The sequence below is a fragment of the Suricata suricatta genome, chromosome 14 (assembly GCF_006229205.1).
Source record: "Suricata suricatta isolate VVHF042 chromosome 14, meerkat_22Aug2017_6uvM2_HiC, whole genome shotgun sequence".
In the NCBI taxonomy this organism is placed as follows: Eukaryota; Metazoa; Chordata; class Mammalia; order Carnivora; family Herpestidae; genus Suricata; species Suricata suricatta.
In genome coordinates, this window is record NC_043713.1 from 13,261,552 (window position 1) to 13,277,758 (window position 16,207).

At 51.6% G+C, this 16,207-nt stretch overlaps 1 protein-coding gene across 3 annotated transcripts in view; it reads right to left on the reverse strand.

Annotated features, from left to right (window-relative positions):
* The window catches only part of LOC115277947, a 54,532-nt gene extending 38,332 nt beyond the window's left edge, over window positions 1–16,200 (reverse strand). For 2 of the 3 annotated variants that reach the window (XM_029922369.1, XM_029922368.1), the window contains exons 1-4: window positions 15,979–16,200; window positions 14,671–14,745; window positions 8,670–8,783; window positions 7,954–8,017 (exon numbers count right to left, since the gene is read on the reverse strand). In XM_029922369.1, the coding sequence (XP_029778229.1) occupies window positions 7,954–8,017; window positions 8,670–8,783; window positions 14,671–14,739 (247 nt within the window). In that variant the 5' untranslated portion in view covers window positions 14,740–14,745; window positions 15,979–16,200. The remainder of the gene's footprint in view (window positions 1–7,953; window positions 8,018–8,669; window positions 8,784–14,670; window positions 14,746–15,978) is intronic. The other variant, XR_003902604.1, reaches the window with a different exon arrangement.
* Window positions 16,201–16,207: the final 7 nt, after the last annotated feature.

A 16,207-nucleotide genomic window follows, 5' to 3' on the forward strand; every position in this document is an offset into this window, starting at 1 on the left:
ATAAAGGGTGACTTTCTTAAGCATTTACTGAGGCTTCTCTCCCTTTCTTGAGAAACAGCCCTGCTGGCCACACCTCCTTGCTAAAATTAAATAGACTTTCTCACATCAAACGAAAGGCCTAGAATAGGGTTAAAAGTTAAGAAATCAAGGTCTTTACTCTTGCCTCATCACCCTGAGCAAATTCCTTAAATGGTCTTTGCCTCTTTCCCCAGTTATAAGATGAGGAATCCTGAAACTAGCCTCGAGGACTGTTTGGAGGCTCACGTGTGATCACCATCGGGGAAGCCGAGTGTGGACCATCTGGGGCCCTCTGTGGGGTGAGCGGCGCTGTGCACGGAAATGCTGACCCACTGGTCGTCTGGCAAAGAGACTGAGTTTATTTGTAAATGTCAGTGAATCTCCTATAACATCCTGATAGTCGGCAGCGTGTGCTTCTGTGTGTCTGCCCCGTCCACAGCTTCTAGGGCAAAGCTCTCCAACCTGCCATTATGCAGTAAGGTCAAAGTCAGATCCGGGAGGAAAAGCACAGGATACGAGGCTCTCGTGCGCCCCCACTCCCCGCCGGTCACGACCAGCGTGGAGGCCAGCCCAGGTTATCAGTAAACAAAGAAGGCTGAGGGACAGTGGTCTTTGGGGCGCAACTGCAGCTACTGAGAGCCGGCCATTCCAAAGGGCATGGTGACCCAAACACATGGAGCTGCAAAATGGTTCATCCCTAAGCCCAAAGACCCCAGAGCGGGAAACTGAGAGGCAGCCCCCTTCGGTTCTGCATGGGCCAGAGCACCCTAAAATCCCCAGCCTCATAAAAAGGGGCGTGTCTCACTCAAATGAGTGTTGCAAGGGTTCTTGGTCCCTCAGTGAATCTGGAGACCTCAGAACAGAGCTGGAAAGCCAAGTGGCTCTCCCTGTGACGTAGGCGCTGGCCACAGTGTGGAACCTTCCACCAGGCAGAGGCTCCAGAAGTCACACCAAGTAACCAAAAGTCACCACGGGGCAAAAGGAGTGAGACCCCAATTTGGTGGGGACCCCAAATTCTCCCACCACCCACAGGTGGTTAGTCTAATAGTGCAGGTCCAATGCCGTGAGGTTAGGATGGCATCTCACATGTGACTGCGGACAAATCACAATGATGCCACCATCCCTGCCATCACCGGAGCCTGTGGGTCCAGAAGGGAGGTGGAGAAGGTGGCTCTTTGGGCCCATGCAATTTGTCTTTTCTATTCCAGGGTGTATGCAATCTATAGTGGCTGTGCTTACATTAACCATTTAGTAAACAGACTGCAGAATGGAGAGAAGTATCTAGAAGGGATACCAACATAACCAGGGATGAAAGCAGCTCTGTGCTGAGCCCGCGGTTTCCGAAATGGCCCTGCCCTCTTGTTTGGGGGCAATAACTGGCTGTGGCGTTGGAGGAGGAGGCGCGAGAGCATCTGAAACTACGTTCTGGGAGGTGAGTTACGGGCTCTCTCAGGTGCGTGCCTGTTCTAGAAGCAAGCTGGCCCACTCGTGGCCGATGCTGTACCGCCCGAGTCACCCTCTCCCTAGCTGATCAGAGCAGCTGTGGCCCGATCCTGAGGGTGGCCTTAGCAAGCCAATCCACCCCTCTGTCCGGAATGAGAGCGAGGAGGCAGCGAGTGATGGAAGGGGAATCAGAGGGGACGTATGGAGGTCTGGAGGGAACAGCATCTGCGAGCAGGTAGAGGAAGCCAGCGGAGAGCAAGGGAACACCAAGGGGGGTGTCCAGGCAGAAGCAGAGACGCTTGGGGACTAGGGTCCTGCTGGCCAGCGTGCAGGACCCAACCCCTGGCAGTGTCCTATGCCAGTTGTCGCCTGTCAGGGGTACCGTGAAAGTAAACTTTTTTTTTTTTTTTTTAAGTAACTTAAGACTCTTACTAGGAAAAGGGCCTAACTCGTGCTGATAACATGGGCCCTGCTGGTCTAGGAAATGATAATATTCTATGTGGGTGACAGGGATCTGGTGATCTAGCAACTGCCTAGAAATTAGACTTTGGCATTGTCATCAGAACATAAAGGAGTCCTGGTTTCTCAGCATATCCGTCCTGAGCACGTATTAATACCCTAATGACAAAGATAACTGCTTACATTGATGTTCCTCAGTCCTGTTATCATTGGTGAGATTAAGGGCCGCTTTTATTGTGATTACTGGTTGGAAAGTCTTCATCTTCTCCAGCAAATAGGGGGCAGGAAGGGAGAAGGAGAAGGCAAACGGATTGTTTCATGTCCAGTGCGAAACAAGGGCTGGGTTTCTTGAGCGTCAAATGAAAAGACAGGAGAAGACAAAAAAAAGCCAGGGACTCCTGGGGACGCAGAGAATGAGGCATGTCTGGCCAGCAAGAGAATTCAAGGTCCTGCTAACTCCCGAGGGGTGTCCGTGGGAACCTCTTCAGGCCTCCTGAACGGGCTCTCTTCGGCCTCCCTGGGGGGTCCTCACGTCTGAGCCCTGGGCCATCTGGACAGGTGCCCTTTCTGCTCCCACGTGTAGGTTTGGTTTCCAGCTGGAGATGGTGGCTCACTTGGAGGCTGGAGGGACTCCTTGTGGGGCTATGGAGGGGGGGGGGGCCACATAAACCCTGGCCACACCGCAGCTGGCTTTTGGGAGTTGGGTTGGGTACTCCCCAGAGAGGAGCGCCCGGAAGCTTCCCAGACAGGGCTGACCTGCTGACTGAGGAACACACTTCCAAAGCGCCCCCGAGCAGGCCAGGTGACCTACTTAGGGCCATGCGGGGGCAGCAGGGTGTGTGTTTACTAGCCCTGGGTGGCACAGAGCTGCACAACACCCACCCCTGCCCTGGACCCCCAGCGGAAGCAGCCACGCCCTACATTTCTGTGTAAATGTTGTCTCCTCTGCCAGGATGTCCGGGAGACTCTGACAAGGCAGTGAGCTGTGGAAATGGTGGCTTGGTCACCAGGTCCTTAAAAACGGGCTCTACCAATGGAGGTCACATCAGGGCCACTGGACCATTTTGTTTCAGGACCAACCTACTATTCACCTCAGCTCTACCTCCATCCGATGAGAAGGCCAGAGGGTGGCGTGTGCCCACCTGAGGGCTCTGGAGGGGTTTCAGAAAACCGTGCCCCCTGGAAACACTGGGTGACACCTTGTGGGTACGTGGATTGTTCTGGGAGAAATCCACAGATTTTGTCCAGCATCCTGGAGAGATCTGTGAACACGGAAGGGTTTCAACCACTGACCTAAGGGTCTCCTTGTAGGAAAGGAAAGATGCTTGGAGTCCTAGGGTTTTCTGGAATAGGAGGCAGACAAGAGACTCCCGGGCTTCCTGCTAAGAAGCCTGGGACACAGGAGAGTCCGGGCTCTGGCATCAGGATCACACCCGTCACTGAGGAGTCTTGTGACCTTGGGTGTTTCCTGTCCTCTTTGAGGAAGGACAAACGTGTGCACTAAACACCTGAGACTCAGAACCCTTCCCCTGGTGCATGAAGTCTGTGTCCCGTGACCGCCTCTCCTCCCTTCTCCGATTCCCCAGGCTTCCGACGTTTACAGCCTCTTCACCTTCATGCTCAGAGCAGCCCGGGCTCAGTCCTGAGGGCACTGCGGCTGGGAGCATCTCAGGCGATGCCTGTCCTCCCTGCTGGGCCAGCGCAGGCCAGGTGCTCCCCTTGCTCTTCCAGGACATCCCCCTCCCTCCTCTCTAAGCCCGCCACTCCTCACCTTCTCTCCTCACTTCCCCAGTATGCCCTGTGATAGTCAGGGGTCTCCAGAGAGACAGAACTAATAGGATATGCATAGATTTGTAGACAGATTTATTGTGAGGGGCTGGCTCATGCAACTACGGGGGCTGAGAAGTCCCTCCATTTGCCATCTGCAAGCTGGAGGCCCAGGACAGGTGGAGGCCCAGGATAGCTGGAGGACCAGGACAGCTGGAGGCTCAAAACAGGTGGAGGCCCAGGACAGCTGGAGGCTCAGGACAGGTGGAAGCTCAGGACAGCTGGAGGCCCAGGACAGGTGGAGGCTCAGGACAGCTAGAGGCCCAGGACACTTGGAGGACCAGGACAGGTGGAGGCCCAGGACAGCTGGAGGACCAGGACAGGTAGAGGCCCAGGACAGCTGGAGGACCAGGACAGGTGGAGGCCCAGGACAGCTGGAGGCCCAGGACAGCTGGAGGCCCAGGACAGGTAGAGGTCCAGTCTTGTCCAAACCCAAACACCTGAGAAGCATGGGTGCCTCAGTTAAATCACACCCTCTGCCTGCTCCGTGTCCCTGCTCACGTGACTGCGTCTGCTGAAGAGTGTCACCAGCCCCACAAGGCTGTCTCTCGTTATACGCACACGCCCGAACATCCGGGGCCCTTCCTGCTGCCCCACACTCGCCCGTCTCCCCCGCCCACTCCATCAGGACCACTCCTGCCTTCTTTCCTGTGGTCAGACACCTCCCCCCCCCACCCCCTACACCTCTTCATCCTCCCCTTCAGCTGCTCACCAGGTTCTAACTTCACGCTACAAACGTCATTTCTGCAGACGTCACCTCCCACTGCCCCAGGCCCCAGCGTCTGCGCACACTCTGTGCCCTCTCTCTCTCTCGGGGCTCGCGGGCCAGCGGGCCCTGCTCCCCTTCACGAGACTCTTCTGTTCACGCTCACGGTCACTCCCTTTTCTCCTCCCCTTGGTGGCTGGAGCCACTTAGCCACTGAGCCTCTTACTCCACCGCCCCGTGGACACCGCCCTTGCCAAAGTCACCAGTCACTCCCTCTGTTGTCAAGCCTCAGTCGTCACCTCAGTGACCTATCAGCACACGTTCATCACTTGTCTTCCTGGACACCACGCTCTTCTGTATTTTCATCTACTCCCAGGTCCCTCCTTTCGCCTGCTGGTAAGTGCCTCCCCACCTCTCTGGCTGCTGGAGTGACCCAGGGCTCGGTGTTTAGACCTCTTCCCTGGCCTGTCTACACACGCCAGCCTGCCGATGAAGGCCAGCGATGTGACGGCTCCCCACTCTCCCTCTCCAGCCCAGACTACTCCCCACGGGCCAGGCTCCTGTGTCCAACCTGTCAGTCTACATCGCCGCGCAGGTTTCCAGTAGGCCTGGCCTTGCAGAGTTCTTCCCTGCCTCACTAAGCCCATAACCTTCTAGAGAAGTAGTGCCAGAGAAGTCACGGAGTCATCCTTAAAACGTGTCTGACTCTGGCAGACAAGTGCACAGGAATGAAGACGGTTCTGAGAGCCGGATGTTGTCAAGGAGAAGGGCTTCCTCCTCAAAGAACATTCCAGGTGTAGTCGGGGGTGGGGGGGTTATCAGAAAGGAAAGACTCCTTTGAGGTGAGGATGAGATCACGGAGAAAAATGGGCAGGGCCTGCCCTTCAGAGGTCGGACCAGAACTTGATCGGGGACCCTCATAAACCCTGTCTCACAGGAGGAGTCTGCCACTTCTCTGGCCCAGAGGCTACTGTGCCTTCCTTTATCTCAGTGAGAGTTTCATTATTTCCACTTTGCTACTGTGTGTTGGGTGTGGGGCGTGGGGCAGACCACTGATCCCCCTTAGTTCACTGGTCACCAGAACACGAGAGTGGCGTGTGGTCCCAAGGGAGAAGAACGTACGTGACCTGGAGATCCTGGATACGACTCTGGGTTGTCTCCCGGGAGAAGGGGACGAGTGTCGCTCTGTGTGGGAAGATCAGACGGTCTGGTGACCAAAGGGACGTACTGTTGCAGAGACAGTGCAATTTCCCTTCCTCCTGGGCACATAGGAAAAGGATGTTTCCCCGTCTCCTTTGCCGTGGGTGGGGTCATATTACAAGATTAGATTGATGTAATACCGGCAAAGACTGGTCCATAAAAAGTTACCCTTAGGTAACGTTCCCTTTTATCCCCTCCTATTGTGACCTTGGAGGCCCCATGTGGTGGACATCAGTGTCACAGGATGGATGCAGCCGAGGTCCCTAAATGACTACATGACACAGAGTCCCTGGATGACGTATTGACCCTCCCTATCTTCCATCCTGTTTCCCACCTCAGTCCACATTGAACTTGAAATAAGTGAGCAAGACTTGTATTGGGTCACTGAGCTGTTAGGGTGGCGTGTTAGTTAGCTTATCCTGACATACAGAAGGTGCTCAATAATTATGGTGACTAAACATTCTAATTTCAGAGCCTACGCTTTTACCCACTCCATTCTCTTAACTGGCCTCCTCTCCTGTATGCTCTCTCCCCCTTTCTTCATAGATTCCTTTCTGATTTTAAAAGTAATATGTGGGGGCACCTGGGTGGCTCAGTCGGTTAAGCGTCCGGCTTCGGCTCAGGTCATGATCTTACGTTCGTGGGTTTGAGCCCTGAGTCAGGCTCTGTGCTGACTGACAGCTAGCTCAGAGCCTGGAGCCTGCTTCCGATTCTGTGTCTCCCTCTCTCTCTGACCCTCCCCTGATCGTGCTGTCTCTGTCTGTCTCTCAAAAAAAATAAATAAATAAATAAATAAATTTTAAAAGTAATATGTGCTCACAAACCACCACCACCACCATCACCACCAAAACCAAACTGATTTCAAAGTAGGCATAGAACTTGAACAGACAGGTCTCCAAAGAAGATGTGCAAATGGCCAACCAGCACGTGAAAACATGCTCTCCACACCACTTGCTATCAGAGAAATTCAAATCAAAACCTCACCCCCATTACGATGGCCACCCTCCAGAAACCAGAAAATACCAAGTGTGGGCAAGGGCACGGAGAAATCGGAATACCTCTCTGCTGCTGGCGGGACTCGGAACGGAGGCCCCGCTCTGGGAAACAGCACAGCGGTGCCTCGAAAAATTAAAAGCAGAACTCTTCTATGATCCAGCAACTCCCACGTGAATTGATGCCCCAAATAACTGAAGGCAGGGCCTCAAAGAGGTACTCTGCGTTATTTACAGCTGCCTTATTCACAACAGCCAAAGGCAGAAGCAACCCGAGTTTCCAAGAAGAATGAAAGGACAAACGAAACGGGGCACACACATACGCCAGGATGTTATTCAGCCTTCACAAGGAAGGAAGTTCCGACACACACTGCAACACGGATGCCCCTTGGAGATACTTTTCTAAGTGAAAGAAGTCAGGTGCTAAGACAAATAGTGAATCCTCTATTAGAGATTCCACTTACCATGAGCTTCCCAGAGCAGTCAACTTCACAGAGACAGAAAGCACAGGGGTGGCTGCTGGAGGTTCGGGGCACGGGGCGGGGGTGAGGGGAACAGGGAGTCATTTAATGGCTACAGAGGTCCAGTTTTGCAGATGGAAACAGTTCAGGGATTGGTTGCCCAGTACGAATGTATGAATGCTGCCGGAATGTGTGTGTCCTTTAAAACTGGTCCAGTGGTAAATTTCATGTGAAGTGTATTTCACCACAATTAAAACACCTTAAGAGCCTGCTTCCAATTCTGTGTCTCCCTCTCTCTCTGACCCTCCCCTGCTCACGCTGTCTCTCTTTCTCTCTCAAAAATAAATAAAAAACAAAAAAATTTTTAAACATAACAAAATATAAAGGAAGTTTTAAAAACAGCATCCTCTCTCCCTCCAGTCGAAATTGCTACTGGTCAGAGCCTTTTTGCGGAGCCGAAGCGGAGTTGTTTTATAAAACACTGATTGCATAGCATACAGCGAGCCCGGTTCCGGCGGAGAAACAGTCCTGGTACACAGGGTGAGAAGGAGCCCACTTCCCTGCTTGCGGCCAGCTGGCAGAGCTCCAGGACGTCTCCATCTTCACCTCTGAATCTGGTGAATATTGTCTTTGCGACAAGAAGCGCTGAGGCCTCAGGCGGAGGCCAGCACTTGGGCAAATTATAACTAGTTCTGGATTCAGGACCATAGAAACTAATACCCGGGCGTCTTGTCCCTTCACTAACACACACATTCATTCACTGGGTAAATACTTGTTGATCATCTACACACGCTAGACACTGTGCTACGGGCACAAGGGACAGCAGTGACTGGATGGGGACACTTACCTTCTAGTTGGGGAGAAGAACCGTATACACGTGAACCAACAAAAACCGTGAACTGTGATGTGCTCTGAAAAAAAGCAGGAGGTTATAACTGAGCTGAGGCCTGGAAGACGGGACTGAGCTCCCACATTAAGTGCTGGAGACACAAAAGGACACGGGAACAGACAAAAGGAATCTGTGGCGTTGAGATCAGAACAGCGGTGGCCTCTTGAGGGCCTGCAGGTGGGGCCCCTTGGCAGGTGGTACCAGGTGGAAGGCAGAGGCCCCGGGGCCAGAGGACGGTGGGGGGCGGGGGGTCACACTTCACATTAACAGCAGGTGTCCCTGAGGAGAGAATTAAGATCGGGCCCCAAGACCAGGGATTTTAACTGTTTACTCTTATAAAAAATGTTTTTGAACAAGTCTTCATGTTTCACATGTATCATTTTAAAAATAGATAAATGAGGCCATTTGCTTTTGCTTTGTTTTTTTCCTGCCTTTCCATCTGCTTGTTCTAAGGAAGCTGATGGCTCAGAAGGGCCTTTTCTCGTCTCCGTTGGGAAAAGATCCAGGGGTGTGAAGCCTTCAGGATTTCTTCTTTCCAGGCCTGCGGTCCTAAACCGTCCTCTCAGAGAATCAGCATTTCTTGATTCCAGGAAGAGCAAAGAAGGAGGCGGTGTGGGGCAAGGGGGGGCGGGGGGAGTTTTCCTCACTTCACCCAACAGTGACCGAGAACTTACTGTGCAAAACACTTCTGCTGCAGATACTCCGGGCTCCAATCTCTCCCTTCTCAATTCAGGATAGAACCAAAGGCTGAGACTCCAAACCTGGGGCAGATGGGGGTGGGGGTGATCCTGGGGGGATGGAGAAGGGGAGAAGATATCAGACAGGAAAGATTTCCTGACCTTACGGGGCTGCCTGCTGGTCTGGGCTCCGGGGCCATCCCGCTGAGGCCCTGGGGATCGGGCTGACGGGGACATGGAGGCACTTTCAAGACCACCAGCCCTGGGGGAAGCTGTGTTTCCATTGTCTTGGCAAGGGTCCTTTGTCACCTCCTTGCAGACGCAGGGCTGGCAACCCCCAGCTGCCCTGGCTCAGGAACTCGCTCCTGCCTGACAGTTCAGGGGGCGGGGGCTGGCTCATCCTCCCCGGGCCGGAGGCCTTCAGCAGGGGCGATCCCAGGTGGGACCAGGCTGTCGTTTTCCGGACACTTAGCATCCCCCGTCCTGGCATTACAGCACTCCCCCCCCCCCGACCCCCAACCCCGGGGCGGCGTCCTCTGGGTGTCTCTCTCATTGCTAAAAGGAGCTTGGAGAGGCCAGCAGGGGTGTCCCCCGCCCGCCTGGGGATGGAGCTGCAGGGAGTCTCACCCTCTTGAGCCCACATCTTGGCTCCCGCAGCCATGGAGACAGGCGACCCCAAGGTCCCTGGCTGCCCTCGGGGCACACGTGTCCTCACCCCCCCCCCACCCTGATGGCACCCCCCCCCCTCTGCTGGGAGGCCGCGGGGTCGCAACCCTGGGCCGCCCGCCCCCTCCTCCAGCCCCTGTGCCCTCAAACCAGGCACGACCCTTGGTCCCTGCATTTCCACGTGAGGGTCTCATCCCAGCGCTGCACTGAGGCGTGGGTCCCAACGTATTTTTGTCAAACGGATATTTTCAAACCCATGTGTTGGAGGAGGAGGAGCAGGAGTCCGAACTTGGTCGCAGAACAGGTGGGGAGGACCCCGCGGTCGCACTTGGGGGAGGGCGGGGTCCTCTGTCCTCTGACTCCTTCCCTCCATGCCCCAAAGGCCTGATTTCTAGGGAAGCCAAACTCTTCCTTCCCTTGCATTCTGGAATCTGGGTGAGAACTGCGGAATGACAAGAACAGATTGGACGAAGGGCCTCATAGTCCCAAACAGGGAGGCTCTGGCGCAAAACCGCCTTTTACCACCCCCGGCTTCTTCATCTTTCTGTGTCCCTGATTTCACCCACTTAGACACATCGTTCTCAGGAGGGGCGGTGGGTCCCTGGGCTGCACTGAACAGGTAGATTACCTATGGGTGCACCGAGTCTGAGAACACAACTAGAAAGCGAGAGATCTGTGCTCCCAACTGGCAAAAGGGGCTGTGCTCCACATTTCTCACAGGATTACAATTCCTACATAAGTCTCCTAATCACCGAAACCTAGACTCCCAGCATCAGGAGACCTGGCTTCTCCAGGCTATGGCTCTTGGTCTTTAATCCAGTTGCGACCCGGGTCCATCCCTTCCCGTCTAGGGTCTTGTTTCCCTCATCCAGTTTAAACCAAAAGATCCATCGCTAGAGGAGATGGAGCTTTCTCCCATCCTGATGTTTGCCAGTGCTACCTCTGTGTCCCTCCCTCCCCCTCCACCCTCTAGTCCCCCCAAGTCACTTAGCAGGTTTCCCCAGCCTCAGAGTCACCCTGAGGCTTCCCTCCAGTAGCACCTGCCACCCAGCCCCTTTCTAATGGCCTGTCCTGATGGCAGACGATTGCTTGTGACAAATGTCCCTCCCCTCCATCATCCATTTTGATCTGTAGACAAGAGGCAGTGGGCTTTCTGGCCAGAAGAAACGTTCTTTTTTAGTAGAACTTGGCGCCAACCTGGAAGAGGAGGCGCTGTGCTGGTAGCACTGTTCAGTAGGACGTTCTGCCATGATGGGAGGGTTCTCATCCGATATGGTGGCCACTAGCCACACGGGGCTATTGAACATTGGAAATATGGGTCGTGCAACTGAATTTTAAATTTTATTTAAACATTTAAAGGTTTCAACAGCTATTTTGTGATGTAAAAGGCATCAATTAACCGCACACGAAGTGTAAAAACTTTACCACCATCACCATAGTGAATATGGGGAGCATTCCAGAAGTTTCCTCATGCCCCCCTCTTTCTATCCCTCTGTTATTGCCCCCCCCCCATACACACACTCAGGCAAGCACTGATCTGCTTTCTGTCATTGGAGATTAGCTTGCATGTCTTAGGAGGTACTGTAAACAGAGTCAAGCCTTCTGCATGGGGGGGGCAGTTCTGGCTTCTTTCATTCAGCAAAATTATTTTGAGATTCATCCACGTTGTCTCTGTTGGTTTCATTTTATTGCTGAATAATATTTAACTATGTGGAGTTGCCACAGGGTCACCTGTTGGATTTTTCAGTGGTTTCCACTTTTTCGGCATGAACACATAAAGCTGCTGTGAACATTCTTGTACAAATCTTTGTAGAGACAAATGCTTTCACTTCTCTTGGGTAAATGCCTAAGAGAAGTGTGGCTGGATCATGGTCGGTGTTTTGTTTACCCTGTGAAGACACGGGCAAACTTCTGCAAAGCGGCTGTACCACTGTACATTCCTACCCTTTTCTCCACAAACTGGCGGACAACAGTTATGGTCAGTCTCGAATGTTAGCCGTTCTGATGGGTCTGTAGGGGTATCTCCTTGTAGGTTTAATTTTTATTTCCCTGCTGTCTCGTGTTGAGTAACTTTTCATGGGCTTCTTTGACATTGGTATATCTGCTCCGGTGACGTGTTCATGTCTTTTGCCCATTTCGTAGTATGTGGTTTTCTTATCATTGAGTTTTGAAGGTTCTTTACGCATTCTGGATGCAAGTCCCTGATCAAATACATGATGTGCAAATATCTTCTCCTGGTTGATTACTTGTCTTCTTCATTTCTGAATGTTTTTCAAAGAGCAGAGTTTTAATTCTGGGGAAGCCCAGTTTAATTCAGTCTCTTGCGGATCATGTTTTCAGTGGAGCACCTAAGAAATCTTGGCCTAGCCCAAAGTCACAAAGGTTTTTTATTTTTCACTCTGTTTTTCATCTATAAATTTTATAGATTTTTTTTCATTTCAATGTAAACAGTCCATTTTGAGTTGAATGGACCATTCATTAAATGCACTCCTTTGCATAAGATGCAAGGTGAGGATTATTCAGTTCTTGGAATATGGAAATCCAATTGTTTTGGTGCCATTTTGTGAAAAGACCACGCTTTGTCCACTGAATCACCTTTGTACCTTCACTGAAAAATCAGCGTCGGGTGTCTGTGCGGGTCCACAGCTGGACTCTCATATTCCACCGATCAGTTCATTCAAACAGCTTCCTGTGGCTAGTGGCCACCACACTGGGCATCTCAGGTTTAGACTGTGAGCATCTCAGCAAGGATACGATCTGTAACTCTCATCAGAGAAAAACTTTTGCTCTGCTGGAGGCTCCGGAATAATAATTATTTGGACATTCTTACCATATGGTTGCTAAAGGGGAATTAGACTTGCACCATTGCTCAAGAAGTGGACTTCAATGTTCCTCCTTCAGTTTATTATCAGGCTGCAGACCCTAGGAGACGAGAGCACTCCAGGCTTGAGGCCCCAGGTTCAAATCCTGACTTGGTAACTTACTAGCTGTGTGACCAGAAGCCTGCTGCTTAGCCTTTCTTTGCTTCAGTTTTTTCATCTATAAAATGGGTATCATAATTATAACCTTTTTCAAAGCATTGCTTGAGGATTAAATAATGCATGGAGTGCTTAGAATAATGCCCGGCACATGATAAGGACCAAAACCTAGTCAGTATTATTACCTCCTGTGAAATAAAACACAGGAGCAGAAGAGGGAGACATTCTGTATTTTCTGACACCCTTTTCCTTCTCTTCAGAGAAGCTCTCATGTTCCAGTGCATGTCGCAAACACGTTAGCCTCAGGACCTCTGGTAGCTGTACGGGTCCTGGCGCCATTTATACCCACTTTGCAGATACAAATGAAGGTACTTACATATTTGTCCAAAGCTATGGCTACTGTAACTGTAACCCCTATAGGAAGCCTCAGCTTAAGAACTGGCTTACGTATCATTTACTCCACGTCTCTAAAAAAAATATGAGGAGGAACTCAAGTCTTTTGTGTTCCACGTAAGGTTAAAGGAATTATGAGGCAACGCTGTAGGCCCACAATTAATATTGAATTAATATTCAATGAATATTGAGCTTCAGAGAAGATACTTGGCTATTCTAAAGCCTTAGGACATTGCGTCCGAATCCAGGTTTTAAGGTTTCTAAACTCTGTGCTTTTAAACTTCATGACTTTCAAAATCAGTGCACATCTGCGTAGCCGGGAAGCCTGTAAGATGCCCCCCCGCCCCCGGGCATGCTGCACAGTGGGGCCGGGCCGGGCCCTGGAGTCCACGTGTCACATGCCCCCCAGAGGGCACTCAGGGCCGCGGGAGGAGCCCCTGACCCACCGCAGTCCGCCACTTGCCCTGGACTTTTCCAACTGTATTCCATCAAGAATGACTGCCATGTTTGCCAGAGCAAACACACCTCCACTTGCCATCAGGTGGGAGAGTCGGACTTAGGAGGCAGCTGGGACCCCGAACCTGCTGGATGCGATGACTTGTCTTCCCCGGGGCCGTACACACCGCAGAGAATGTCAGCCTCTCTTTGCCATGCTTTACAATGTAGCCCAACACGTGCGCATTTTCCCACTGAGCTTCACAGCCCCAGAAGCTTCGCTACTCGGGAGCATGAGGACATTGCCTCTGCCTGTCATGAGGCGGGTGGGGTGGGAGGAATGTTCTGGAAGCCCGTGGGCAAAGCCCCTCTGCAGAGCTGAACTTCCCTTTCACCGCCACGCACTGATTTTCCATCCTGTGGGATGCAGACAGGATCCATGGTCTAGCTTATTGTCTTGTTTTACCAAGGCCCTCTGAAGGTCCATGTGTGTGTGTGTGTGTGTGTGTGTGTGTGTGTGTGTGTGTGTGTGTGTGTTCGGTCCTGAAAGGCGTCACATCTGCACTGAGGAGCAATCGGCGGAACCTGCAGCCCCTGCTTGACACCTGCATTTAAAAACTGGCTTAATGGGGCACCTGGGGGGCTCAGTCGGTTAAGCGGCTGACTTTGGCTCAGGTCATGATCTCATGGTTCATGAGTTTGGCTCTGTGCCAACAGCTCAGAGCCTGGAGCCTATTTCCCATTCTCTGTCTCCTTCTCTCTCTGCCCCTCCCCCACTCACACTCCATCTTTCTCAAAGATTAATAAATATTAAAAAAATAAACAAAAACTGGCTTGCTTCTTCTTTTACTACGTATGTTTCTATAAACAAATCCCAGAGGGACTCAGCCTTTGTGTCCCAAATAAGGTTGAAGAAGGTTAGGGGAGGGTACATCACTGGAAGCCCATGATTTCTGTCTTTTGGGCAAAGAATAAAAGGGGTGAGCAGCGGCCAACCCCCCTGAAAGTGCCTGGCTATCCCTACCCAGAAACAACTTGGGAGCCCCCAGGGTCCACACCCACGGCCAAGTGATCTGTGCCAGCTCTGGGTCAAGGACCCAGCAAGCAGTGAGGAGCCCAGCCCTGGCATGTCGATGAAGGCACCAGGAAATGCTGCTGGGGTCTTCCTGCTGTGGCATCGGGCAGGTGTAAAGACAGCATGGAACCCTCCGACTGGCTTCCGTCTCAATATTCGCACATTTCCATTTCATTGCAATGGAAAGAACAAAGCAGCACGAGAACGAAAAGACAAGGAGAAAACGATTTTCAAAACTCGTACCGGACGAAGGACTATCATCCAAGATATACACAGAACGCTTAAAACTCAGCATGAGAAGACAAACAACTCAGCTTCTAAAAATGAGCAAAAGATATGAACAGACACCTCACCAAACAAGATGACAAGAAACATATGAAAAGACGCTCCGCATCATATGTCAGTAGATACGTATGCAAATTCATACAATAATGTACTACTACGTACTTACCAGAAGGGCTAAAATCCAAAGTCCTGACAACACAGGTGCTGGTGAGGGCGTGGAGCGACAGACTCCCATTTGTTGCTGGGCGGGATACAAAATGGAAGCCACACAAAATGAAAGACAGTCCGACAGGTTTTTATAAAACTAGACATATCTTACCATACGGCTCAGCGATTCTGTTCTTTGGTATTTACGCATAAGTCGAAAACATACATCCACACACCCTGCACACGGATGTTTAGAGCGGCTTTATGCATAATTGCCAAGTCCTGGGAGCAACCAAGATATCCTTTGGTGGGTGGATGGATAAATACACAGTGGTCCATCCAGACAATGGATTCTTCAGCAAAAAAGGAAATGAACTATCATTTCATGAACAGACATGGAGGAAACTTCCATGTGAATTACTTTACAGGGCGATCTGAAAAGGCTACATGCTGTTTGATTCCAACTAGATGACGTCTGGAAAAGGCAAAACCACGGAGGCGGAGAATGACCACTGTTGCTGGGGATGGGAGGGAAGGGTGAGTAGGCAGAGTCCGGGCTGGGGGTGGGGAGCAGGGAGACTAATCTGTAAGATACGACAATGGTGGATAAACGTCACACATCTGTCAAAACCCACAGAACGCACAGCACAACACTGAACCCTAATTAGCGTAAGCAATGGACCTCAGTAATCAAGTATCCATATTGGCTCATCTGTTATAAAAAAGAAAGCTATAAAATGCATGTGGAGGAGTATATGAAATAAAAATAGCTAACACAAACAAAAGAACGATGCGCAGTCTAGTCCACAGAAAAGACGCATTCCTAATTATGAAAGGCTCTAAAATAGGAAGGCAGGTTTTGAGTAGGAAAGCATTGCTGAGGGAAATGTAATGATGTGTTCCGAGCTCCCTGTGTGCTGGGGGCTGCATCGAAGCTTGGAGGTGTTAACCTGGCGGTGCTCCGCGCACCTGCCCGCAACCTGTACCTACAGGCAAGGGAGCTTGCTCAGAGACTCCAGCTCAAGTGGCCCTTTTAGGATTCAAACTGGTCATAGATGATCACTGTCATATTGCCTTTAAAGAAAGTTAGCAATTAGACTGAGTTTAAAAGACTGTCCAGGGACCTCCCTAAAAACAGACTTGATATCTTTTTTTTTTCCTTTTTTTTTTTTTTTGGTTAGTAAATAGATCCTTCTGAAATGCTTGGAAAGTGCTTGCCTAGCAGTGTCAATGTGGCCCCAGAAATGGAATGCGTGTTTCTATGTTAGGCAAACCGCCCTGCCTCCCCTCACCCCTGCTGTCAGGCAGGCTCAGTTCAACCACTCACCTTTTCCTATTTGCATAAATCCACCAGGAGTGGAGTCCAACGCGGCTTCCCAGTAGGCGTCGCTGCTCCTGCATCACGCCCAGCGCGTAAGAAGACAGCTCCTCTGGTGGCCCGGGGACTCTCTTCCGTCCCCAGTGGGTGTGTGAGGCTCAGTGGTGGCTGGGGACCCGGTCAGGGGCTCCGGGGACCGCGGAGGCCGCGGGGAACCGGGCCCGCAGCCGCCGCAGCG